This window comes from Saccopteryx bilineata, chromosome 3 (assembly GCF_036850765.1).
Source record: "Saccopteryx bilineata isolate mSacBil1 chromosome 3, mSacBil1_pri_phased_curated, whole genome shotgun sequence".
NCBI classification, from domain to species: Eukaryota; Metazoa; Chordata; class Mammalia; order Chiroptera; family Emballonuridae; genus Saccopteryx; species Saccopteryx bilineata.
In genome coordinates this window covers 94,324,568-94,346,864 of record NC_089492.1, presented here as the reverse complement: position 1 = coordinate 94,346,864, position 22,297 = coordinate 94,324,568, and the positions used below count along the sequence as shown (strand labels likewise).

Sequence of the window (22,297 nt, the reverse complement as noted above, 5' to 3'; positions counted from 1 at the left end):
AGATAGAGTCAGACAGGAACGGAGAGAGATGAGAAGCATCAATCATCAGTTTTTCATTTTGACACCTTAGTTGTTCATTGATTGCTTTCTCATATGTGCCTTGACTGTGGGCCTTCAGCAGACTGAGTAACCCCTTGCTCGAGCCAGCGACCTTGAGTCCAAGCTGGTAAGCTTTGCTCAAACCAGAGGAGCCCGCGCTCAAACTGGTGACCTCGGGGTCTCGAACTTGGGTCTTCCGCATTCCAGTCCGATGCTCTATCTGCTGCGCCACCGCCTGGTCAGGCTGGGCAGAAGTTTTTTAGTTGGATGTAGTTACACTTATTTTCCTTTTGTTGCTTATGTTTAGGTTATTTTGTGTTTCTTCAGATGGCAGTAGTGGAGTAATGGTTGGAAATTATAAGGAACAGATTTCAGCTATGGGTAAAGAAGCGATTTTTCTAGTAAAATTTTGTCTGAAATTGGATTGGGTTCCTAGTAAGAGAGGGAACAGTCCACTACCACTAGAGATGTTGCATAGCCACTTGCTGTGAAATGAATCATTTATTCACTCACTAAATATTAAGCACTTACTAAGTGCCAAGTACTGCAGTTACAACAATGAATGACACAGGCCCACTCTTCTTGCATTGGACTTTGAGGGGAAAAAGGAGGAAAAGCTAACAAGTGAGTTAAACTGTGAATAACATAGAATGGACTGATACAGAGGATAAAGGCGGAAAAAAATGGTCTCTTCTAAAATAAGTAGGAAAGTCCCTAACAGATAAGGTTAGTAGTTTTCTCTGATATGTAGCTGCTGGTTGCAGAAATGTGATATGAATAAACACGATCTTGTTTTTATTTCACAGGAAGATGTTGGATCCAGGGTTGATGATGTGTTCAAAGCAAGCCATGTTTCTTAACCTTGTCTACAAATCTCTGAAAGCTGACATCGTGTTGCGCAGAGTGAAGGCTTTTGTGAAGAGGTTACTTCAAGTTACCTGTGAACAGATGCCACCATTCATATGTGGAGCTTTGTATCTTGTGTCTGAGATCCTTAAAGCAAAACCAGGTTTAAGAAGTCAACTAGATGACCATGCGGTATATTTTATAACTTTTTAAAATTGAGTGGGTTCTAAAATCTGTTGGTGTTTTTATTCTTTGCTCTAATAACTATAACTTACTTAATTGTCTAGAGCATGTCAGAGTGAGTCCTATAGTAGGAAAGACTGGACTTCAGGCCCAGGTGTACAGTTTAGTATTGCTGGACCCTTTACCTGTAATAAACTGCACTGCACTAAACTGCAGTTATATGAGTTAGTTACAGATGGTTCTAGGGCTAATAGATCTCTTAAACTTGTTTCCCCGGTTATGAAATGGATATAACACATACCTGCTAGGGTTATTTAAAACATCAGAAATTTATTTGAGGCCCTGGCCAGTTGGCTCAGTGGTAGAGCGTCAGCCTGGCGTGCGGGGGACCCGGGTTCGATTCCCGGCCAGGGCACATAGGAGAAGCACCCATTTGCTTCTCCACCCCCCCCTCCTTCCTCTCTGTCTCTCTCTTCCCCTCCCGCAGCCAAGGCTCCATTGGAGCAGGAATGGCTCCTTGGCCTCTGCCCCAGGCGCTAGAGTGGCTCTGGTCGCGGCAGAGCGACGCCCCAGAGGGGCAGAGCATCACCCCCTGGTGGGCAGAGCATAGCCCCTGGTGGGCGTGCCGGGTGGATCCCGGTCGGGCACATGCGGGAGTCTGTCTGTCTCTCCCCATTTCCAGCTTCAGAAAAATACAAAAAAAAAAAAAATTTATTTGAAGACTCAATGTTTTTATGTAACAAAATCTCAAAAGTTTCAAGAATTCTTGGCTTAAAACTTAATTCTGTTACATTAAGAAATTAAGAAATAAGGATAGCCTGACCAGGTGGTGGCGCAGTGGATAGAGCGTTGGACTGGGATGACGAGGACCCAGGCTCGAGACTCCGAGGTTGCCAGCTTGAGTGCGGGCTCATCTGGCTTGAGCAAAAAGCTCACCAGCTTGGACCCAAGGTCGCTGGCTTGAGCAAGGGGTTACTCGGTCTGCTGAAGGCCCACAGTCAAGGCACATATGAGAAAGCAATCAATGAACAACTAAGGAGTCGCAATGCACAACAAAAAACTAATGATTGATGCTTCTCATCTCTCCATTCCTGTCTGTCCCCATCTATCCTTCTCTCTCTGTAAAAAAAAAAAAAAATCTTGAGCTATCTTTATTTTAAAAAAAAAAGAAATAAGGATATATTCTCCCTTTGATCTAAACTTCACTGATAGAAGTTTTATGTTTTGCCAGAATTGTGATAAGTGAATCTTCTTCAAAACTTCCTCACATAATTGAATACAGACTTCCACTTGATTGACTCAGATTCATTAAACAACTTTTTCAGGAGTCTGATGAAGAAGAAAATTTTATAGACATAAGAGATGATGAAGATATAGAAACATTCACTGATGCAGATAAAGAAACAGGTACCATGGAAAAAGTTGAAACAGAAGAAACTGTGTCTGAAAGTCATGTAGAAAACAAAAAATCAGAGTCTGCTTCTTGGGTACACTTTGACAACTTGAAAGGTGAGTTTTTAAAATTTAAATTTTCTTGAAATTTTAAATAAGAGAATTGATTTCCCCATTGATGTTAATAGAAATTAATATACCATTTTAGAAGTACTCAGTATTCTTTTCTTTAAAATGGCAGCTCTCAGCCAGATGTATTTAAGACCTTAGAAGTACATTTTTAATACAGTTGCTTATTTATTAACAATACTACAGATAGTAAATGTACATTTCAAAATAATTTAAATGTTAGAAATATAATGCAAATACCTTTTGGAACTATGAAGATTTAGTGAAAAAACTATGGGCATGTTAGATTCACAATAACTTATTTTCTTTAGCTATTAATGTAAAAAATTATGCCTTTTAATCAGTTGTAGTTTCCTGATCTTTATCTGTATATGTAAAAGGCCTCAAATATGAAACATATAAAGACAGCAAATGTGTGCATGAAAGTTTGATTTACAAAGAAAAGTATTTGGTTAGATATTGTAAGTTGTGTGGAGGTTTTGGTTCTTTCGTTGGAACATGATACTCCCCCTCTATAGTTTTTTAAAGTAATACTTTAGGGTGGAAAATTTTCTGTGTGATAGAACCTTTAGGTTTTCCATTATACAGAGGCAAGCTGAATTAAGTCTATTAATAGAATACTAGGGCCAAAAGAAATCTCAGAAATTCAGTCTCTTCATTTAGGGTTTGTAAAGTAAAGACGACTATCCTTGCGGATTAAGAAATATGCCAGTCATATTTCTTTAGACTTGCTGTGGGGCTTGTGGTCAAATTATTTTCTCCAAATTTCAGTTTGTGAAGTATCAGAGAAGTATAGTAGCCATCAGGATAGCTTTTAAAAGAAATCCATCAGCTGTCTTAAGGCTAAACTGAGACTGATTTTTTAGAAGGGTGATGAGCGTGTACATTGTGAAGTAGTTCATAGAGTGTTAAGAGAGAGACAGGGGCAGGCAGAGACAGACAGACAGGAAGGGAGAGAGATGAGAAGCATCAAATTGTTGTGGGACTTTAGTTGGTCATTGATTGCATTCTCATACATGCCTTGACTAGGGGCGGGGGGGCTTCAGCCATCTCAACACTTAAGACCTCGATGCAGAAATAGGCACCTCTTGTTGCTATTTGAGTAAAGGAGAAGTTTTGGAGGGGATATTTTAGTATTTGAGATAAACATGCTGCCTGATTTATTAAATGCAAGTGCTAGCTTGGTTACCTAGCTAAATTCTTAAAGGGGCTTGGAGTTTTTAATCTAGGTAGGCTGCCTGGCTAATTAAGAATGTTTGGCCTGACCAGGCAGTGGTACAGTGCTTAGAGTGTTGGACTGGGAGGTAGAGGACCCAGGTTCAAAACCCTGAGGTTCCTGGCTTGAGCACGTGGTGGCTGGCTTGAGCCCAAAGGTCGCTGGCTTGAGCAAGAGGTCACTTGGTCTGCTGTAGCCCCCTAGTCAAGGCACAGATGGGAAAGCAATCAATGAACAACTAAGGTACTGCAACGAAGGATTGATGCTTCTCATTTCTCTCCCTTCCTGTCTGTCCTTATATGTCTCTCTGTCACCAAGATCTTAGAAACTATATCTGTTGGTAACTACATTAATGATGGTGGCTTTAGTGATATCTTGCACTAAGAGTGAAGCATTTGGGAAATACTGCTTTTTTTCTCAGGTGGCAAACGGTTAAACACGTATGATCCATTCAGTAGAAATCCTTTGTTCTGTGGAGCTGAACATACAAGTTTTTGGGAACTCAAAAAGGTAAAATAATTTCAATTTGTCTTTTGATTCATTTCTGCTATACATTTGTCCTCATGGGTTTAACACCTTGAAGTTTCCGGGGGTTTTTTCCAAGTAATATAGGAATTGTTATTTAGACAGGAGTTGTCATAAGGAAGCGATTTGAAGTATGTCACACAGCTATAATGCTTTTTATCCCATATTTCTGTCGCCTCTGATAAACATTAAGTTTAAACATTTACACCTGTCTACATTCACAAATTGAAAATCTTAAATAATGTACATGCAAAATAAGGACACCGTATGTGGCTATAAATAAGTTCTTATTTTGTGAATAGATTATACACATAACAACTCTGTAAATTAGGTAAAATTTGCTCTATGCATTAGATATCCCTGAAAAGTTTTGTGATGAAAGTACTTTTTGCAAATAAACTTACTTTTGAAGTACATAAGAGTAACATATTACTAATAATCTTCCTGTGATTTCTCTGTAAAGTAAGTAAGTGTCTTTCTTACAGCGATTCTCAGAGTGCAAGCACAGACTCCTGGGAATCCCTCATTCCTTTTCAGCAAGTCTGCAAGGTCACAGCTACTTTCAAAATGATACCAAGACATTATTTACCTTTGTCACCATGTTGACAGTGGCACTAACAATATAAAAGAAATGATGGCTGAAACCGAGGGTTCTTCAGCATGATAAAGACAGTAGTACTGAGCTGCACTTGCATCCATTCTAGTCTTTCCTGCCACATGCTTGCAGTGTAAAAAAAAAAAAATATGCCAGTATCATGTAAGAAGGGTGAAGCAGGAAAGATTATTAATTTTGTTATCTTGACCCTAAAATAGATTTGTTTTCCTTTCTTTATTTTTTAATGAGAGACAGAGAGAGAGGCAGAGAGGGACAGATAGGGACAGACAGGAAGGGAGAGAGATGAAAAGCATCAGTTCTTCATTGTGGCTCCTTAGTTCATTGGTTGCTCCTCATATGTGCCATGACCAGGGGACTTCAGCCCAGCCAGTGACCATGGGTTCATGTCTGTGATCCCATACTCAAGCTAGCGCGCCCGTGCTCAAGCCGTTGACTTCAGGGTTTTGAACCTGGGTCCTCTTCATCCCAGGTCGACGCTCTATTCACTGCACCACCACCTGGTCACACTATATTTGTTTTTAATACCCTGTGTGCATATATAGCAAGAATGCATAGTGAATTCTACTCCATACCTGAGGATGAGCATATTGTTGTCTCATCTCCCAAGGACAAATGTCTCTGTAGTTGTTGGAAACTTAAGTAACTACTTCTTTCATGAAAGACTGGCTGAACAACAGATTTTGGTTATTCAGACTTCGGCATTTGGGAGACATTGTCTTGAACATGAAGAAAATCCAATCCACAATTATGTGAAAGGCTATTTTATAAATCCTCCTTTTTCCAACTATATCTTTTTGGAGGCCAGATTTTCTTCATGTACTTCCACTAAAATAACATTTAATTTTGGAAGCAGATGTTAGAATCCATTGTATTCTTTCTATTAAGTTAGACATTAGATTTACAAAACGATAAAGTAATGCTACTCTTCTCACCAATGTCCGTTCTTAAAAATGGTTTTCATAAGGCCCTGGCTGGTTGGTTCAGTGATAGAGTGTCAGCCTGACGTGTGGATGTCCCAGGTTTGATTCCCAATTAGGGCACACAGGAGGAGCGACCATCTGTTTCTCTACCCCTCCCTCCTCCCTTCTCTCTCTCTCTCTCTCTCTCTCTCTCTCTCTCCCCCTTTCTCTCTCTCCTACTCCCTCAGCCATGGCTCAGTTGGTTCAAGCGCATTAGCCCTGGGCACTGAGGATGGCTCCGTGGAGCCTTCATCTCAGGCACTAAAAAGAGCTGTTGAGAGCATGGGCCCCAGATGGGCAGAGCATTGGCCCGTGGGAGTTCATACAAGAGTATCTGTCTATCTCCCCTCCTCTCACTTGGAAAAGAATGGAAAAATTTTTTTATAAAATGTTATTAATATATAATAGGTCTATTGTTTAAGTAAACTATGAATAGTGTTTAAAATGTTTCTGTTGTAATTTCTAATAAAGTAAATAGCAATAGATATATCCCACTTAAATTAAGGAAGCTCTAAAGGTTTTTGATCTTTAAGTATATTAAGCAGCCCTGAGACCAAATTTTGAGTATCACTCTTCTATTAACTTAAGTTTCAAGTCTTTGTATTTACTTAAATCTATAATTGTAATAAGAGCTGATCTCATTCACATTTTTCTTTTTAGCTATCTGAACATTTTCATCCCTCTGTGGCTCTGTTTGCAAAGACTATCCTTCAGGTAAGTCTAAAATATTCAAAAGATAAAATATAAGAAAAAATAATCTAGTTTCAGATAATAACAGGTCGTACAATATTTTCTCCAACAGATAGAATCTCATACATTTTTCTGTTGTAAAGGAGTAATGGCGTGTTTAATACAGAGCAGCAGTTACGTCTTTCCACTCTGACATGAATGGGAATATAGGATTTTAGAAAACCACAGTTATTTATTACATTCTGGCTTTTCTCCTGGAGAAAAATTGCCTTCCCTTTTCCTGTTTGCTATTTTAGGGTTTAGTTTCTGGTTCCTGGTTAATGGTTAGATGACCTAGAGTATTACTATTATTTACCTATTTATATAATCAGTAGTGTATCATAGAATATGTATGAGTGTGTGTTAAGTCAGGAATATGTGCATCATAGGGATATTTGAATAGTCATTTCAGATTTGTGTCTTCTATGCATTGTAACAAATGCTTGTGTTTTCCTCTTTCTTATTTGGATGCATAGATATAATTTTAGTTAAGTTCTGAAATTTCCCCCACTTTTCAGGGAGATTATATTCAGTATTCAGGGGACCCACTACAGGATTTCACACTAATGAGATTCTTGGATCGATTTGTATACCGAAATCCAAAGCCACATAAAGGCAAAGGTATGCTTCCTTTTGATGAATTAATTTGATTTTCAGCTATTAATCTTGATAAATAATATGAGCATATAACTAGGTTGTACATTACACTCTCGTGATTTTGCATTTCAGAAAACACAGACAGTGTTGTGATGCAGCCAAAAAGAAAACATTTTATAAAGGATATTCGTAATCTTGCTGGTAAGTATTTATAAACTACTTCATAATAATTTATAAAAGCCTTAATAATTGAAACTTACAAGATAGTACAAGTCAATAACATATAAATTGTGTTACTCTTTGCTCCACTTTATCAGAATAAAACCTAAGTACCCAGAAACATTATCCATCTTGTTTCCAAGAATGTATATGCATCCTTTAATTATTGAGTTTGTTTAGGTGACACTGGTTAATAAAATTATGTAGATTTCAGGCATACAATTCTTTAATACATCATCTGTATATTGTATTGTGTGTTCATTACCCCAAGCTGGATATACATTCTTAAGTCTACTGTATCTGACTAGGCCCTTTTTTCTTTTTTTATTGCAGAAAATTTCAAACATATCCAAAGTAAATATTATGATCACCCCCCCCCAAATGACCATCACTCAGCTTTAATAATTATCAATATTTTGCTATTCTGGTATCATCTGTAGCCCCTCTTCATCATATACATAATGTTTGTCTTTTACAGTTCAGACTAATTTAAGTTCTCTAATAGGGGCTTAACAGAAAACCTACATGGTTTTGCTACAGAGCAGCATGTTAACTTAGTGAATGACCTTCTGTTTCTGCAGGAATTTACCCATCTTGGGATCTGAATCTTGTTTTTCTATTCAGAGCAGACATTTCTGAGCATCCAGATCCCAACTCCTTTTTGTTCAAAGGCTAAGGTTAAAATACACCTTAGAAATCATTTAATTTCCAACCGACTTATTTCACAGAGGTCCAGAGTTGTGAAAAGATTTGCCCAAAGTTAATCGAGTTAGGATTAGAAGCCAATTCCCTTTTCATAAAGATAAGTCAAAATTTTTTATTTTAAGGAGGAAAAACTAATATCCTTATAGCTCCCTATTTTTGTTCCTTGGTTTTCCTCAGTATTATGTAAAATTATGGATAATTCTCTGGTTACCTTTGCTTCCTTTTCACAGAATGCCAGACATTGTCATTTTTCTGAGATGAAAATGGCAAGTTTAAAGTGACTATTTATTAAAGGAACTCTGAGTTTCCTTGTAGCCGACCATCACTCCAATGCTCGGTCTCCTCCACACAGACTCTTCCAGAAATTGTCCTTTGAATTCTAGGATCCCTTCTGTCCACCTTCCTTATCTTTTGGACTTTAAAATTGTAGGCATGCTGTATTTAGTCCTAAGAGCTGGGATAACATAAAAAGAATTACTTTATTTAAAATTTTTTAACTGACTTTTTCTAGTGAACAGTAAGGAGTTCCTTGCAAAAGAAGAAAGCCAAATACCAGTGGATGAAGTGTTTTTCTATAGGTAATACACTTACTATAGTTTCATTGGGAGAACTGTTAAAATTTAAATGTTTAAATTCTACAAAATGCTGTAACATAGGTCTACCTTAAAAAGATCTAAAGACATCTCTGTCCATTTTTGTGAAGATAATTTATAAATCGGTCATTTTGCTAATATTAAGATATCTAAGTACTAGAACTAAAAAAGTAAATTTGGGGGATTTGTTATTAATCTAACAAATCTAGCATAATTTTTGTTTTATGAAACGACTCTGTAGAACTTAATCTTTAATTTCCTTTTTTAACACAGTTATTTTCTTACAGGATTTAAACCTGTATTAGTCTAATATAATGACAGACAACTCATGAGTGATTTGTCCCAAACATGGCTCTAAGCAGAATTAGCAAAGTCACTGTGCTGCTATAGAGATAAGCCTTGAACTTGTTGGTATTATTACAAATGTCTTATAATCCGAAAGGAACTGCTGTCTCATCTGACTGGTTAATTCTGTTTGATTTGTTTTTAAAAACATTTTGTGTGAAGAATTTTGAGGGTATGATCTCACCTGCAAAATGCTAAGTTTCACTGTACCATAATATGACTATAGGTCCGATAAATCATTAGTGTTGGCCCTGAAACAACCTTTTACATAGGCCATTTAATTAGGATGAGTTAGATGTTTTTATGAAGAACTAAACCTAAATATTTGGAATTTATACTTCATATTGTAGAAGTTTCAAACTGTTTTGTAGAACTCAAAACTTTTAGACCTGACCTGTGGTGGCACAGTAGATAAAGCATTGACCTGGAATACTGAGGTCGTCAGTTCAAAACTCTTGGCTTACCTGATGAAGGCATCTATGGGAGTTGATGCTTCCTGCTCTTCCCCCTTCTCTCTCTCTCTCTCCTTCTCTCTCTCTTTCTCTCTTCTCTCCAAAATGAATAAATAAAATCTTTTTAAAAAAAGAAATTAAAATGTTTTTCTATAAATAAATTTAGTCATTTATATCCAACAGGGTAAATAGCTTTTAACCTTGCTTCAGTAACTGCGTACATAGGTGTTTTGATTGTAGTACAATGGGCCGTTGAGTAAAACTATCAAATGTATGACATGATTTTATTTTAGGTATTATAAAAAAATGGCTGCTGTTAAAGAGAAACAGAAACGAAATGCAGATGAAGAAAGTGTAGAAGATGTGGATGATGAGGAATTTGAAAAGATGATTGGTAATTTATTGACTCTTTAATTTGCAAAACATTTTATTACTATTTATTTATATATAGAACCATGGAATATTAGTGGTAAAGGTGACCTTAGTTTAAAAAATCCTTTAAGAATACAATGCAAATCACAATGGATTAATAAAATATATTTTGGTGGGATATGGTAATTCACCCACATTTGCTTGCACAAAAATAGGTGACTATTTGATGATTCGTGGAGAAAAAAAATTATATTGACATGAATATATTCATTCTTAAGGTCAAATCTCTTATAAAAGAGAAACTATTTCTACTGTTCCTAACTTCCTTGCATTATTGGTAGCAATAGTCTACTATTTCATCTGTTCTGTCTTTATAATCCACAGAGCTAGGAAAATATTAATTGAAATTTAGACTGAAACAAAAACATGGGTAATTAGAAAGGCTTTCATTGAGTTAATTTTTATTGTATATTGTATTGCACCTATAAAATATAAGCACTTAGATAGTCTTAATATATTTAAACCTCCTGCAGTTGCTAAATATTTTATTTGATATTTATCCTCTTTCTATAAAAACTCTAGTAAGAAGCTGAAATTAACTAGAACCATTTTAGTTTAGGAATTTTCTTTTTTGAGAGACAGACACAGAGAGAGACAGATAGGGACATACAGACAGGAAGGGAGAGAGATGAGAAGCATCCATTCTTCATTGTGGCATCTTAGTTCATTGGTCGCTTTCTCATATGTGCCTTGACTGGGGGGCTACAGCAGAGCAAGTGACACCTTGCTCAAGCCAGTGACCTTAGGTTTCGAACCTGGGTCCTCTGCCTCCCAGGCTGATGCTCTATCCCAGGGGTCGGGAACTTTTTTGGCTGAGAGAGCCATGAACGCCGCATATTTTAAAATGTAATTTCATGAGAGCCATACAATGACCCATGTACTTTATGCATTATCCAATAAAAATTTGGTGTTGTCCCGGAGGACAGCTGTGATTGGCTCCAGCCACCCGCAACCATGAACATGAGTGGTAGGAAATGAATGGATTGTAATACACGAGAATGTTTTATTTATTTTTTTAATGTTTTATATTTTTAACATTTTTTTTTAATTAAAGATTTGTCTGCGAGCCAGATGCAGCCATCAAAAGAGCCACATCTGGCTCGTGAGCCATAGGTTCCCGACCCCTGCTCTATCCACTGCACCACCACCTGGTCAGGCTAGTTTAGAGATGTAATTAAGGTCAGTATATTCACAGGTTAATGTAGATTAATAAAACACACAGCAATAATCACATTTGTATCTTCTGGGTGTGTGTCATAAACAGAAGAATCATGACTATTAACTGATTCAGAAATAAGATGTCAACTTTGTTATTCTTTACTATATCTCACAATTTGTATATTGTTCTCTGGCAGACACATTTGAAGATGATAATTGTTTCGCCTCTGGACAGGATGATCTTGATTTTGCTGGGTAAAATACATTTCAATTTTTTTTTTTTTTTTTTTTACTTTTTCCAGCATTTCCCAAGTTGTCCCTCAGAACAGAGGGTGTGTTGAATAAGCTTGGAAAATGGATCTAGTACTTCCATTTTGGACTTTTATAATGCACATTAGTATATTAAATAAAGGCCTTGAGCCTTCTGTAAGTCTCATTTTAAATCTGTTAATAACCTAATACCCTGGTAGTCAACAAATTACATTTTAGAAAAGTGTCTTCTTTTACAAGTTGTTGTTTTTCTTCAGCAACATGAAAAAGAAAACAAAAAGAGCTAAGGGTGAGCCAAAAGATGAAGATTCAGAAGATAGTGATGACAACCTTGATAACTTGGATGATGATGAAGTTTCTTTAGGAAGTATGAATGAAGAATTTACTGAAATTGATGAAGATGGAGGAACATTCATGGATGTGTTGGAAGATGAAAGTGAGGGCATTCAAGGTGAACTTTTTAAAATATAAAACAACTATATCTTCCTTTCTTCCTCAGCGTAGGCTAATTTTTCTGTTGAATGTTTTTTTGTTTTTCTTTTTATTTTTTAGGTGAGAGGAGGAGAGATGGACTCCTACATGAGCCCTGACCAGGGTCCACCTGGCAACCCCGTCTTGGGCTGATGCTCGAGTACCGAGCTGTTTTTAGCACCTGAGGCTGATGCACTACGAAAGAGCTAACCTCAGTGCTAGAATCAGTAGAGCCACTGGCTGTGGGAGGGGGAGAAGCAGATGGTTGCTTCTCTGTGCCCTGACCAGGGATTGAACCCAGGATGTCCAGTGCTCTATGCACTGACCCACCAGCCAGGGCCTTGAATGTTTTTCAGTATTACTCTGTATTCAAATTAATACTCAGGTTGGGCAGAAATTTAAAGAAGACCTTTTCCCCTTCTTAATTTGAAACGGAAAGGTTTTTTATTTTTAAAGCAGCTGAGCATTGAGTTTTGGACTTTTATTAACAATTAGGATATCTGTGCAATACCTGTTGAGGTGTTATAATGACCTTTTTATTTATTTTTTTATTTTTTTATTTTTTTTTGTATTTTTCCGAAGTTGGAAACGGGGAGGCAGTCAGACAGACTCCCGCATACGCCCGACCGGGATCCACCCGGCATGCCCACCAGGGGGCGATGCTCTGTTGCATCCAGAGCCATTCTAGCGCCTGAGGCAGAGGCCATAAAGCCATCCTCAGCGCCCGGGCCATCTTTGCTCCAATGGAGCCTTGGCTGCGGGAGGGGAAGAGAGAGAGAGAGAGAGAGGAAGGAGAGGGGGAGGGGTGGAGAAGCAGATGGGCGCTTCTCCTGTGTGCCCTGGCCGGGAATCGAACCCGGGACTCCTGCATGCCAGGCCGACGCTCTACCATTGAGCCAACTGGCCAGGGCGTATAATGACCTTTTTAATTAGAATAGTAATTAGCTAATTAGAATAGTAATTAGTATTTTCTAAAAGTTAATATTCATTTATCATAATCTTATAGCAGTCCTGTTGTTTTTAAATTACTTAATAGCACTTTCTTTGGTAACAGAAATTAATGATGAAGTCAGCTCCAAAGTCAATTCTAAGAAAAGCAAGAAGAAAGGTGCAAATGATTTTGACTTTGCTGGATCATTTCAAGGTAAGAAAATGCATTTAGTCTTTCTGAAACCTAAGCAGTGAGCATAAGAAAGTTATTATTGCAGGAAATTAACTTCTAAATTGTTGGTTAGGACAATTTTGTTGTTTTTTATAATGGATAATAACATTTTTATGTATTTTAATATGTGAAAATTATTTCCCACATATACCTTCCTAAATTCTTTTCCTCTCACATCTGAATATCTCTACATCATTTTTTTCATTCATGTTTAACCCATTTAATTATATGAATTATATGTAAGCCCTGATTTTTAATAGATACCTTTAACCTATTTCCTTTTCTCAACCAGGTTTATTCTTTGCCATTTGCCCTTTCGGAAAATCCATGTTCTTAATTAACTTCATTTTTTTTTTTAATTTAATTTTATTTTTTTACAGGGACAGAGAGAGAGTCAGAGTGAGGGGTAGACAGGGACAGACAGACAGGAACGGAGAGATGAGAAGCATCAATCATTAGTTGTGCATTGCGACACCTTAGTTGTTCATTGATTGCTTTCTTATATGTGCCTTGACCGTGGGCCTTCAGCAGACGGAGTAACCCCTTGGTCGAGCCAGCGACCTGGGGTCCAAGCTGGTGAGCTTTGTTCAAACCAGATGAGCCCGCGCTCAAGCTGGAGACCTCGGGGTCTCGAACCTGGGTCCTCCGCATCCCAGTCTGACGCTCTATCCACTGTGCCACCGCCTGGTCAGGCTCATTTTTCTTTTTTATGAGATCTGCCATCTTGCTGCATGACAAAACAACTCGAACCTCAAAATTTCTTACATAAAACAGATACGGATTCTTTCAAGTCTCTCATAACAGAGTATTATTTTAGTGTAAGACTTGTAAGGTGCTAATAAAAAGCACTATTATCAAGTGACAACCTTAAGTTTTTGATAAAAATATAGACAGCATTATAATAAATATTAAAAAAATCGCACATTTTTTTCATGCTTCGGAAATGTTCTAAAATTGCATTTTGATGGCAGCTAAACAACTCTGTAAACTTACTGAACCATACTGAATTACTTTAAACAGCTGAATTTTTGACAAATTTTATTCCTTAACTATAGCTGTTTTTAAAAAGTGACTCTCATCGTGCCAGAGACATTGACATCAAAGATGCAAAGAAGGCCCTGGCCGGTTGGCTCAGCGGTAGAGCGTCGGCCTAGCGTGCGGAGGACCCGGGTTCGATTCCCGGCCAGGGCACACAGGAGAAGCGCCCATTTGCTTCTCCACCCCTCCGCCGCACTTTCCTATCTGTCTCTCTCTTCCCCTCCCGCAGCCAAGGCTCCATTGGAGCAAAGATGGCCCGGGCGCTGGGGATGGCTCTGTGGCCTCTGCCTCAGGCGCTAGAGTGGCTCTGGTCGCAACATGGCGACGCCCAGGATGGGCAAAGCACCGCCCCCTGGTGGGCAGAGCGTCGCCCCATGGTGGGCGTGCCGGGTGGATCCCGGTCGGGCGCATGCAGGAGTCTGTCTGACTGTCTCTCCCTGTTTCCAGCTTCAGAAAAATGCAAAAAAAAAAAAAAAGAAAAAAAAAAAAGATGCAAAGAATTTGGATGATACTGTTTCAGGAAATGGACAAAGACTGCTTCTGGTTATATTTCTAGATAATGGGATTTTAAATTTGTGAATTAAAATTAAATAAGTTTTAAAAATAGATGTTTCACTATTTTATCTATTTTGAAAAGTTTGTATGTCCAGAGTTATAGGTGACTCTTTTTAAAGGAAAACTATTTTACTTTGAGTAGTACAAACAAAACTTTATTTATAACATAATAAACATACCTTCCCATAAATTTCTTCACAGTTAGTCCAAAGAATAAAACCTCTGGCATAATTAGAAGTTACATGTTTCTTTAAATATACCAAAACCCATCCATCATCTTTGGGATTTTAACCTTGCCTCATACTATGAAATAAGGTAAACCTTGATCAGTGGCCAAACCTGAAAGGCAAGAAGGCATAATAGTCATCTGAATAGTTCTATTAGGATACTAACTTTGTAAAATTAGTATATATTAATTCTTAAATATTTCTCTTATTATTTAAGTGCCAGCTACATAATGGTACTAAGAATATAATTGCAATTGTGTATTTTAGACCAAATATAATTTTTTAACAAAGCTGTATTGAAAGAGTTATATTTTTCCAAAATTATTGGATTAATTAAATAATCTAGGCTTAAATTTTTTCAGGGCCCAGAAAAAAAAGGAAAAGAAATCTTAGTGACTCCAGCCTATTTGTATCTGCTGAGGAGGTAAGGCTGATGTACTATTTTAAGAAGCTAGCAGCGTTTTAAGTATTTGAATAAATGTATTCCACCTTGTTTTTCTGTTGTTGGTTTGAAGTTTGGCCACCTATTGGATGAAAATATGGGATCCAAGTTTGACAACATTGGCATGAATGCCATGGCTAACAAAGATAATGCAAGTAAGTAACTTAAATCTCGAGTTTTCTAAGTAACTTTATAAATGCTTTATAGACATTTTATTTTCTTCTGGAACTGATGGTTAACTGGCTTCTGTTCTTTCACAAGTAAAAGCATTCCTGGGAAATAAAATCTTGAGGGGATTTGTTCCTTTCCTGTCCTCGCCTTTTATTTATAAAATGGTAATCTTTGACAGTACATATAGAAGGAAAGTAACAATTCGCAGGGCATTTGCCTAGTGCATAGGAAACATCTGTGGGCCCTGGCAGAGGCAAAGTTCCTGTTACTCAGTAGGGTGTTCTGTGGGGCCCCCAAGAGGCTACAGTGTGGTGAGCTCATCTTTCTGCCCCCAAAGGTCTCAAACAGCTTAGATGGGAGGCTCAACGTGATGACTGGCTACACAACAGAGATGTGAAAAGTATCATCAAGAAAAAGAAAATTTTCAAAAAGAAGAATCTGAAAACCATTCATAAAATTAAAAAGCAAAGAAAACGAGTATTTTCTAAATAAATTATAAATTAAAATTCTACTTACGCTTAACTTTTGCTGTTCAACCATTTTTCTTGATCTTGCTGTCTGACTCCATACATTCCAGAATATTCCATGGATTTGTAATAAACTAAATAAAAAGTTGTCACTTATAAAATTATGTAGAAATGTTGAAATTAAACAATATTGAGAAACACCAAATTTTTCCTTCTTGCTACATATTGCACCTGTGCTCTAGACACTGTACTAACCATTGTATTGAGCATTATTTATTAGGCAAATACTGTGCTGATTATATAATGTTACCTTGTTTGAACCTTATAACAATTTATATAGTGGGCATGATTAGCTCCAGTTGACAGGGAAAGAAACAGCTCCAAGATGTTAGCAAACCTGAGATAGGTTTTAAATTTTAAGCTCTGGTTTGATTTCATCACCACCTCAGTGTCTCATTCCATAGTCTACATTCTTAACTACAGAAAAATTAAGACACTAGCCCATGAGCTAACTGCTCTCATCTAGATAACTAGGTGAGAATTTTTTCCACTCTGTGTTGTCAAAGGGCTAGAATAAGGATTAATAATTATAGTTTTGGTTTTGGTTTTTTTTATTTTATTGTTTTTTTTAATTGACATTGCAAAATAAAGTCATTTAGTCCTTAATTGTTCCTAAAGAAATTATTACTTAGTTTATAGGTTACCTAAAAAAGTTTTTCTTTGTTTTGTTTTTTTGAAAATTAAACAGGGTGACAGGCCCCGGCTGGTTGGCTCAGCGGTAGAGCGTCGGCCTGGCGTGCGGGGGGGACCCGGGTTCGATTCCCGGCCAGGGCACACAGGAGAAGCGCCCATTTGCTTCTCCACCCCCCCCCCTTCCTCTCTGTCTCTCTCTTCCCCTCCCGCAGCCAAGGCTCCATTGGAGCAAAGATGGCCCCGGCCCTGGGGATGGCTCCTTGGCCTCTGCCCCAGGCGCTAGAGTGGCTCTGGTCGTGGCGGAGCGACGCCCCAGAGGGGCAGAGCGTCTCCCCCTAGTGGGCGTGCCGGGTGGATCCCGGTGGGGCGCATGCGGGAATCTGTCTGACTGTCTCTCCCCGTTTCCGGCTTCAGAAAAATACAAAAAAAAAACAAAACAGGGTGACATTGGTCAACAAAAGTACACAGATTTTGGGCAAACATCACCACATCATTTGGACAGTCGATTATGTTGTATATCCATCACCCAAAATCAAATCATCCTCTGTCACCTTATATTTTTTGCTAAAAAAGTTTTTTTTGTAGTTTCATTTTTCCTTAAGGAAAAAGTTATAAATACCTGTAAGATGAATATTGGTTACCTGAAACATACCTTCCAAGATGGAGGGAAATTTCTTGCTCATTGTTTGCCTGAAATCTGATAAAGTCAAAATGAGACATAGTTAGAATTCATATATTAGCACATGCAGCTATAATTTAGTGCTAGCCTAAGGGTCTATAAAATAGGAATCCCACTGATGAGAAATTCTGTTAAGGTCCTGGTAATCCAAGAACTATTATCATTTTAGGTCTAAATTGCACGTGTCTTATTTTGCAGTTTTGTTTTGTGACCTAGGTATTTAAAAGCAGGTTTTCAATATCAATGTGTAATTCCCTTATGTAACTTTATTATTTTTATGGATGCAGTTTTACGTTGTTTTGGAATTAGAAATAAGACTACCCAGTTTTTAAAGTTGATCTTAAACTTTAATTTGCTTTTAAATACTGTTTGGATGTTTTCTTTTAAATCCTTACTTAACAGTTTAAATGTATAGACTGTCAATATCCAATAACATTGTGGAAGTGTTCCAGTACTCTTAAGAAAACAAATGACATGTTTCAAAGATGGCCACCACTCAAGACTATTCATTGTTCCCTTGCTTTAATGAAAGAGAAAGCAGTACTTCCTACTTAAAAAACTTGTGAGCTCTCATGGAAAATTTCGCCCCACAACATGTCTAAGCACTTTTAGTGACAATCAGTGGCACGGAAAAGGTGTCCAGTGCCCAGTGCTGCTGCAGGACAAGGAGAGCCTAAGAAGCTGGTTACTCTGACAGTTCGGCAGTACTGCTCTCAGTGTACCAAACACTCCGGTATATTCGCTCTGTGTTCCCAAACTAAGCCAGACTACAGACACTTGCTCTACTTCCTGGGTAAAACCAAGGAAAGTGTGAAATATTTTCTCTAGTCTATAAACTTTTTTTTTAAGTGAGAAGTGGGGAGGCAGAGAGACTCCTGCATGCACCCCGACCAGGATCCACCTGGCAAGCCCACTAGGTATTAATACTCTGCCCATCTGGGGCTATTGCTCAGCAACTGAGATATTTTAGTGCCTGAGGCAAGGCCACGGACCCATCCTCAGCATTTGGGGCCAACTTGTTCCAACTGAGCCATGGCTGCAGGAGGGGGAGGAAGAGAGGTGGAAAAGCAGATGGTGACTCCTGTGTGCCCTGACAGGGAATCAAACCTGGGACATCCACACACCAGGCCAACGCTTTACCGCTGAGTGAACCAGCCAGGGCTATAAACAGGTTTTTTTTGAAGAAAGTTTAAAATCATTTACAGTAATTAACACCTAGTTTTCCCTTGTGGGCATAAAAATGCCTAATAACACTGACGTGAAGAAGCAGTTTCTTTTAAAATGCCATTTAGCACCAACAATGCATTTGCAAACTACACACACTATAAACCATTACCTTCTGAATTATGATTACCTTGGCTTGTATTCATCTTATTGAACAAAATGTATGCTCCAAAAATGCCCACAAATTCAGCTACTAAAACTCCTTTAAAAATCTTCTTTGCCAGTGGTTCCAAGGTGCGAGCCATCCTAAGTTTAACAAATACAAATCTAAATGAGCACGTACAAATTTAATGGCGCTTCTATAAAAATAACTCCAATTCATTTCCACAGTCTGAATGATTACTGTACAGGACTAAAACCCCAAAGTTACTAATTTCTTATTTGCATTAGACATTTCCTCATTCCTAGTTTTCCATCTGCACACTCTAGGGCAGGGGTCGGGAACCTTTTTGGTTGAGAGAGCCATGAACGCCACATATTTTAAAATGTAATTCCGGCCTGACCTGTGGTGGCGCAGTGGATAAAGTGTCGACCTGGAAATGCTGAGGTCGCCGGTTCAAAACCCTGGGCTTGCCTGGTCAAGGCACATATGGGAGTTGATGCTTCCAGCTCCTCCCCCCTGTCTCTCTCTCCTCTCTCTCTCTCTCTCTCTCCCTCTCTCGCTCCTCTCTAAAATGAATAAATAAAATAAAAATAGAGTATTAAAAAAAAATGTAATTCCTTGAGAGCCATACAATGACCTGTGTACGTTATGCATTATCCAATAAAAATTTGGTGTTGGCCCTGGCCGGTTGTCTCAGTGGTAGAGCATCGCCCTGGCGTGCAGAAGTCCCGGATTCGATTTCCGGCCAGGGCATACAGGAGAAGCACCCATTTGCTTCTCCATCCCTCCCCCTCTCCTTCCTCTCTGTCTCTCTCTCCCCCTCCCGCAGTGAGGCTCCATTGGAGCAAAGATGGCCAGGGCACTGGGGATGGCTCCTTGGCCTCTGCCCCAGGCACTAGAGTGGCTCTGGTTGCAGCAGAGCGATGCCCCGGAGGGGCAGAGCATCGCTCCCTGGTGGGCGTGCCGGGTGGATCCCGGTGGGACTCATGCAGGAGACTGTCTGACTGTCTCTCCCTGTTTCCAGCTTCAGAAAAATACAAAAAAAAAAAATTTTTTTTTTGGTGTTGTCCCGGAGGACAGCTATGATTGGCTCCAGCCACCCGCAACCATGAACATGAGTGGTAGGAAATGAATGGATTGTAATACATGAGAATGTTTTATATTTTTAACTTTTTTAATTAAAGATTTGTCTGTGAGCCAGATGCAGCCATCAAAAGAGCCACACCTGGCTCGTGAACCATAGGTTCCCGACCCCTGCCTTAGGGACACAATGAACCAAAGACCTGATTGGATGAAGCACAGAGAGAACTGAAGAAGGCACTGTAAAAACAATTTATGGAATTAATGGCTTTAAGGATGTAGAATAGTGGGAAATAATTTTTTAGCTGAACAAGGAATTAAGATATGATCTAATGAGCACAGTATATGAAAGCTCTTGGTAAAATACCCTACAAAAGTAAGGTTATTGTATAAGTGGTCATACATGTTGATAGCTGGAGCTTTTCATTTATTTGTACATTTATTGAACTATGTGCCACAGTCCAGGCATTTTAATCAAAGCTGAGCAATAACTGGTTCTTGTTCCTGAAAAGCTGCTATTCTAACAGTATTTTCACTAACTACGTCACTCAAAGGCTTGTTAAGAATGCATATTCCTGGGCCTTAACCAGGTCCCTGAACCAAATGAGGAAGAGAACTCACCTATATTACCCAATAAGTGGCAAGATTAGACGTTAGATCTTGATTCTCTTCCTATAATATAAATAAAAGCTAATCAGAGAGTTTGAGTTGTTATTCTCTTTCTCTAAAGTAAAAGCTAAACAAGGTAAAGGGCTATATAACAAGGAAATAGTATATATGACTTACTGAATATATGAAAGGTAAACCCAGGTTTTTACTCTGCCTCCTTATAAACCCAAAGTCAAAAACGAGAACCAGTAATTTTTAGTCTCAGTATTTTGATATTGTCCTAGGGATGCTGTCACGTTGTTCTGTCCTTTGTGTGGATGGTATGTTCTCTAATACTCCTGAGTCCCAGCTCTGCTGTCATCCATTCACTTGATTCCTTTTCACAATGCCTGAGGGTGGGGGTAATTAAATACTCTACCTTTGTAGTTATCCTAAAATCATTATCAGGTGTCCCCGTCCATCCTCCCTCAAGTTCCCTTCTCACATTTTGATAACGTGATCACTCTGGGGACTAATATTGAAACTTACTATTTTTACCTGAAAAAAAATGAAGCAGAAATTGAAAGAGAAAGTAAGAAAGGGAGGGAGGGAGGGAGGAAAGGGAAAGGAAAGTAAAGGGAGGGGAAGGAGAAGGGAAACTTATAAAACTTATAACCATCACACAGTTCAGTGTGTGGGGAGAGTTGTTTTGCTGTAGCTCATTACTAACAGGAAGTAAGTCCTGATCTGTACAGGGAGCTCTCTTGGGGTTATTTTTAATGTTCAAGGGGTCAAAAGAAAAAACGAGGCCTGCCTGTAGCCAGACCCACAGTGTAAGGGATCCAATGAAAATTTTTTGTTGGAGAGGGTGAGGCTACAGTTTCAAACAAAATCCAAAAACACTGTATAATAAATCACTTACCTTTCTTGAAAATGCGTTTGTGTGTACACACAGATATTTCACATTCCACGTCCCTCAGCTTAAAGAGAAGTGTTTGTTTACAACAACTAATAAAGCCCATTTGATAAACCACCAGAGGCATGCTGTCCACAACCAAGTTAGGTTACCTACTAACTGGCAGAGGAACAAGAATAGACAAAATTTTGGAGAAGGATGGAATTTAGGTAAAGTTTAAAATAAAGCCGTCCTATGATGGGCTCCAAGAAAAGCAGGGCTGTGTTTCGTGGGGTTAACATCACACTGGGCTCAGAAGCTCATTCAAGGAACACAAGTTTAAGCCAGTGTTCAATGTTGCAACCAAAAATCCCTCTTCTGTGCATGGAGGCTGGAAATCAACATGGCCCAGTGTCTCCAGACAACACGACTTCACACAGCATGGTCTCTCAGTCTAGATGCTGAAGAACAAGATTTCTCAGCTACGTCTCTGGATTTAATTAGCAAAAGCAGTTTCTCCAGGTTCTCACGGTCAAGAGCCAAGCAACCTGCAAGGCGCCTGAGCGCGGCCTCAAGCTGGCTAGCCCGGAGCCCCTGAACCCACCACCTCCCCAGCTTCCCGGTGCACCCTGGCTGCCCCCTGCCCTCCCGGGCCCGGAACCACAGGAGGCTCCCGCCTGCACGCTAGGGCCGCGGGGCCAAGGTCGCCGAGGGACCCGGAAACACTCGGACCAATCCCGTGCACACTCGGGCGGGCTGGACACAGTGACACCCGAGTGTCCTCAGCATGACCCCAGAACCCTAAAGAGTCCCCCGCAAAACCTGCCGCACTCCCGCTCTGGGTAGCCCAAGGCAAGCCTGCAAACCAGGGCCCCGCGGTTCAGTCTCACCTAAGCCACGTACCCGTGGGGCTGCGCCTGCGCAAAGGTTGACAGAGCCCCGCCCCCACCCTACTTACCCTGTACTGTTCTCTTAGTAAGAGCCTCTCCTGATTGCAGCCTACATACATTATTTTATTTAATCCTCAAATCAACGCTATGCTACGAATATCTCATTTTACAGAGACGGGTAAAGGCTTTCCCTGCCCACAATCACAC

At 39.1% G+C, this 22,297-nt stretch overlaps 2 protein-coding genes across 8 annotated transcripts in view; one reads left to right on the top strand and one right to left on the bottom strand.

The window, feature by feature from the left end:
- Positions 1 to 15,993, top strand: part of CEBPZ (CCAAT enhancer binding protein zeta) — a 24,212-nt gene extending 8,219 nt beyond the window's left edge. Inside the window, exons 3-16 of the mRNA XM_066266912.1 lie at positions 846 to 1,077; positions 2,394 to 2,577; positions 4,227 to 4,315; positions 6,566 to 6,619; positions 7,153 to 7,255; positions 7,364 to 7,432; positions 8,667 to 8,733; positions 9,839 to 9,939; positions 11,333 to 11,390; positions 11,663 to 11,856; positions 12,931 to 13,020; positions 15,221 to 15,282; positions 15,374 to 15,455; positions 15,809 to 15,993. Coding sequence (XP_066123009.1) covers positions 846 to 1,077; positions 2,394 to 2,577; positions 4,227 to 4,315; positions 6,566 to 6,619; positions 7,153 to 7,255; positions 7,364 to 7,432; positions 8,667 to 8,733; positions 9,839 to 9,939; positions 11,333 to 11,390; positions 11,663 to 11,856; positions 12,931 to 13,020; positions 15,221 to 15,282; positions 15,374 to 15,455; positions 15,809 to 15,963 — 1,540 coding nt within the window. The 3' untranslated portion in view covers positions 15,964 to 15,993. The remainder of the gene's footprint in view (positions 1 to 845; positions 1,078 to 2,393; positions 2,578 to 4,226; positions 4,316 to 6,565; positions 6,620 to 7,152; positions 7,256 to 7,363; positions 7,433 to 8,666; positions 8,734 to 9,838; positions 9,940 to 11,332; positions 11,391 to 11,662; positions 11,857 to 12,930; positions 13,021 to 15,220; positions 15,283 to 15,373; positions 15,456 to 15,808) is intronic.
- CEBPZOS (CEBPZ opposite strand) lies at positions 14,759 to 22,297 on the bottom strand. 7 transcript variants are annotated; one of them, XM_066266917.1, is made up of 6 exons: positions 22,059 to 22,105; positions 20,339 to 20,389; positions 18,665 to 18,780; positions 17,284 to 17,328; positions 15,988 to 16,072; positions 14,759 to 14,970 (listed from the first exon to the last, which is right to left on the bottom strand). In XM_066266917.1, exons 3-5 carry the CDS (start codon positions 18,777 to 18,779, stop codon positions 15,990 to 15,992), a joined length of 243 nt encoding a protein of 80 aa, XP_066123014.1. In that variant the 5' UTR covers position 18,780; positions 20,339 to 20,389; positions 22,059 to 22,105; the 3' UTR covers positions 14,759 to 14,970; positions 15,988 to 15,989. The 7 variants fall into 7 exon arrangements, with proteins under 7 accessions (XP_066123014.1, XP_066123015.1, XP_066123020.1 ...); XM_066266918.1 differs by lacking the exon at positions 22,059 to 22,105 and adding an exon at positions 21,228 to 22,015; XM_066266923.1 differs by lacking the exons at positions 20,339 to 20,389; positions 22,059 to 22,105 and adding an exon at positions 22,159 to 22,297.

Excerpts from the sequence above, each read along its gene's own strand:
- CEBPZOS (XM_066266923.1), bottom strand. The coding sequence starts at position 18,779 with ATGGCTCGCACCTTGGAACCACTGGCAAAGAAGATTTTTAAAGGAGTT. Across the intron at positions 17,329-18,664 it reads TAAGATGAATACAAGCCAAG|ATTTCAGGCAAACAATGAGC; the intron begins GTAATCATAATT and ends TGACTTTATCAG. Across the intron at positions 16,073-17,283 it reads ATTTCCCTCCATCTTGGAAG|TTTATTACAAATCCATGGAA; the intron begins GTATGTTTCAGG and ends CTTTTTATTTAG.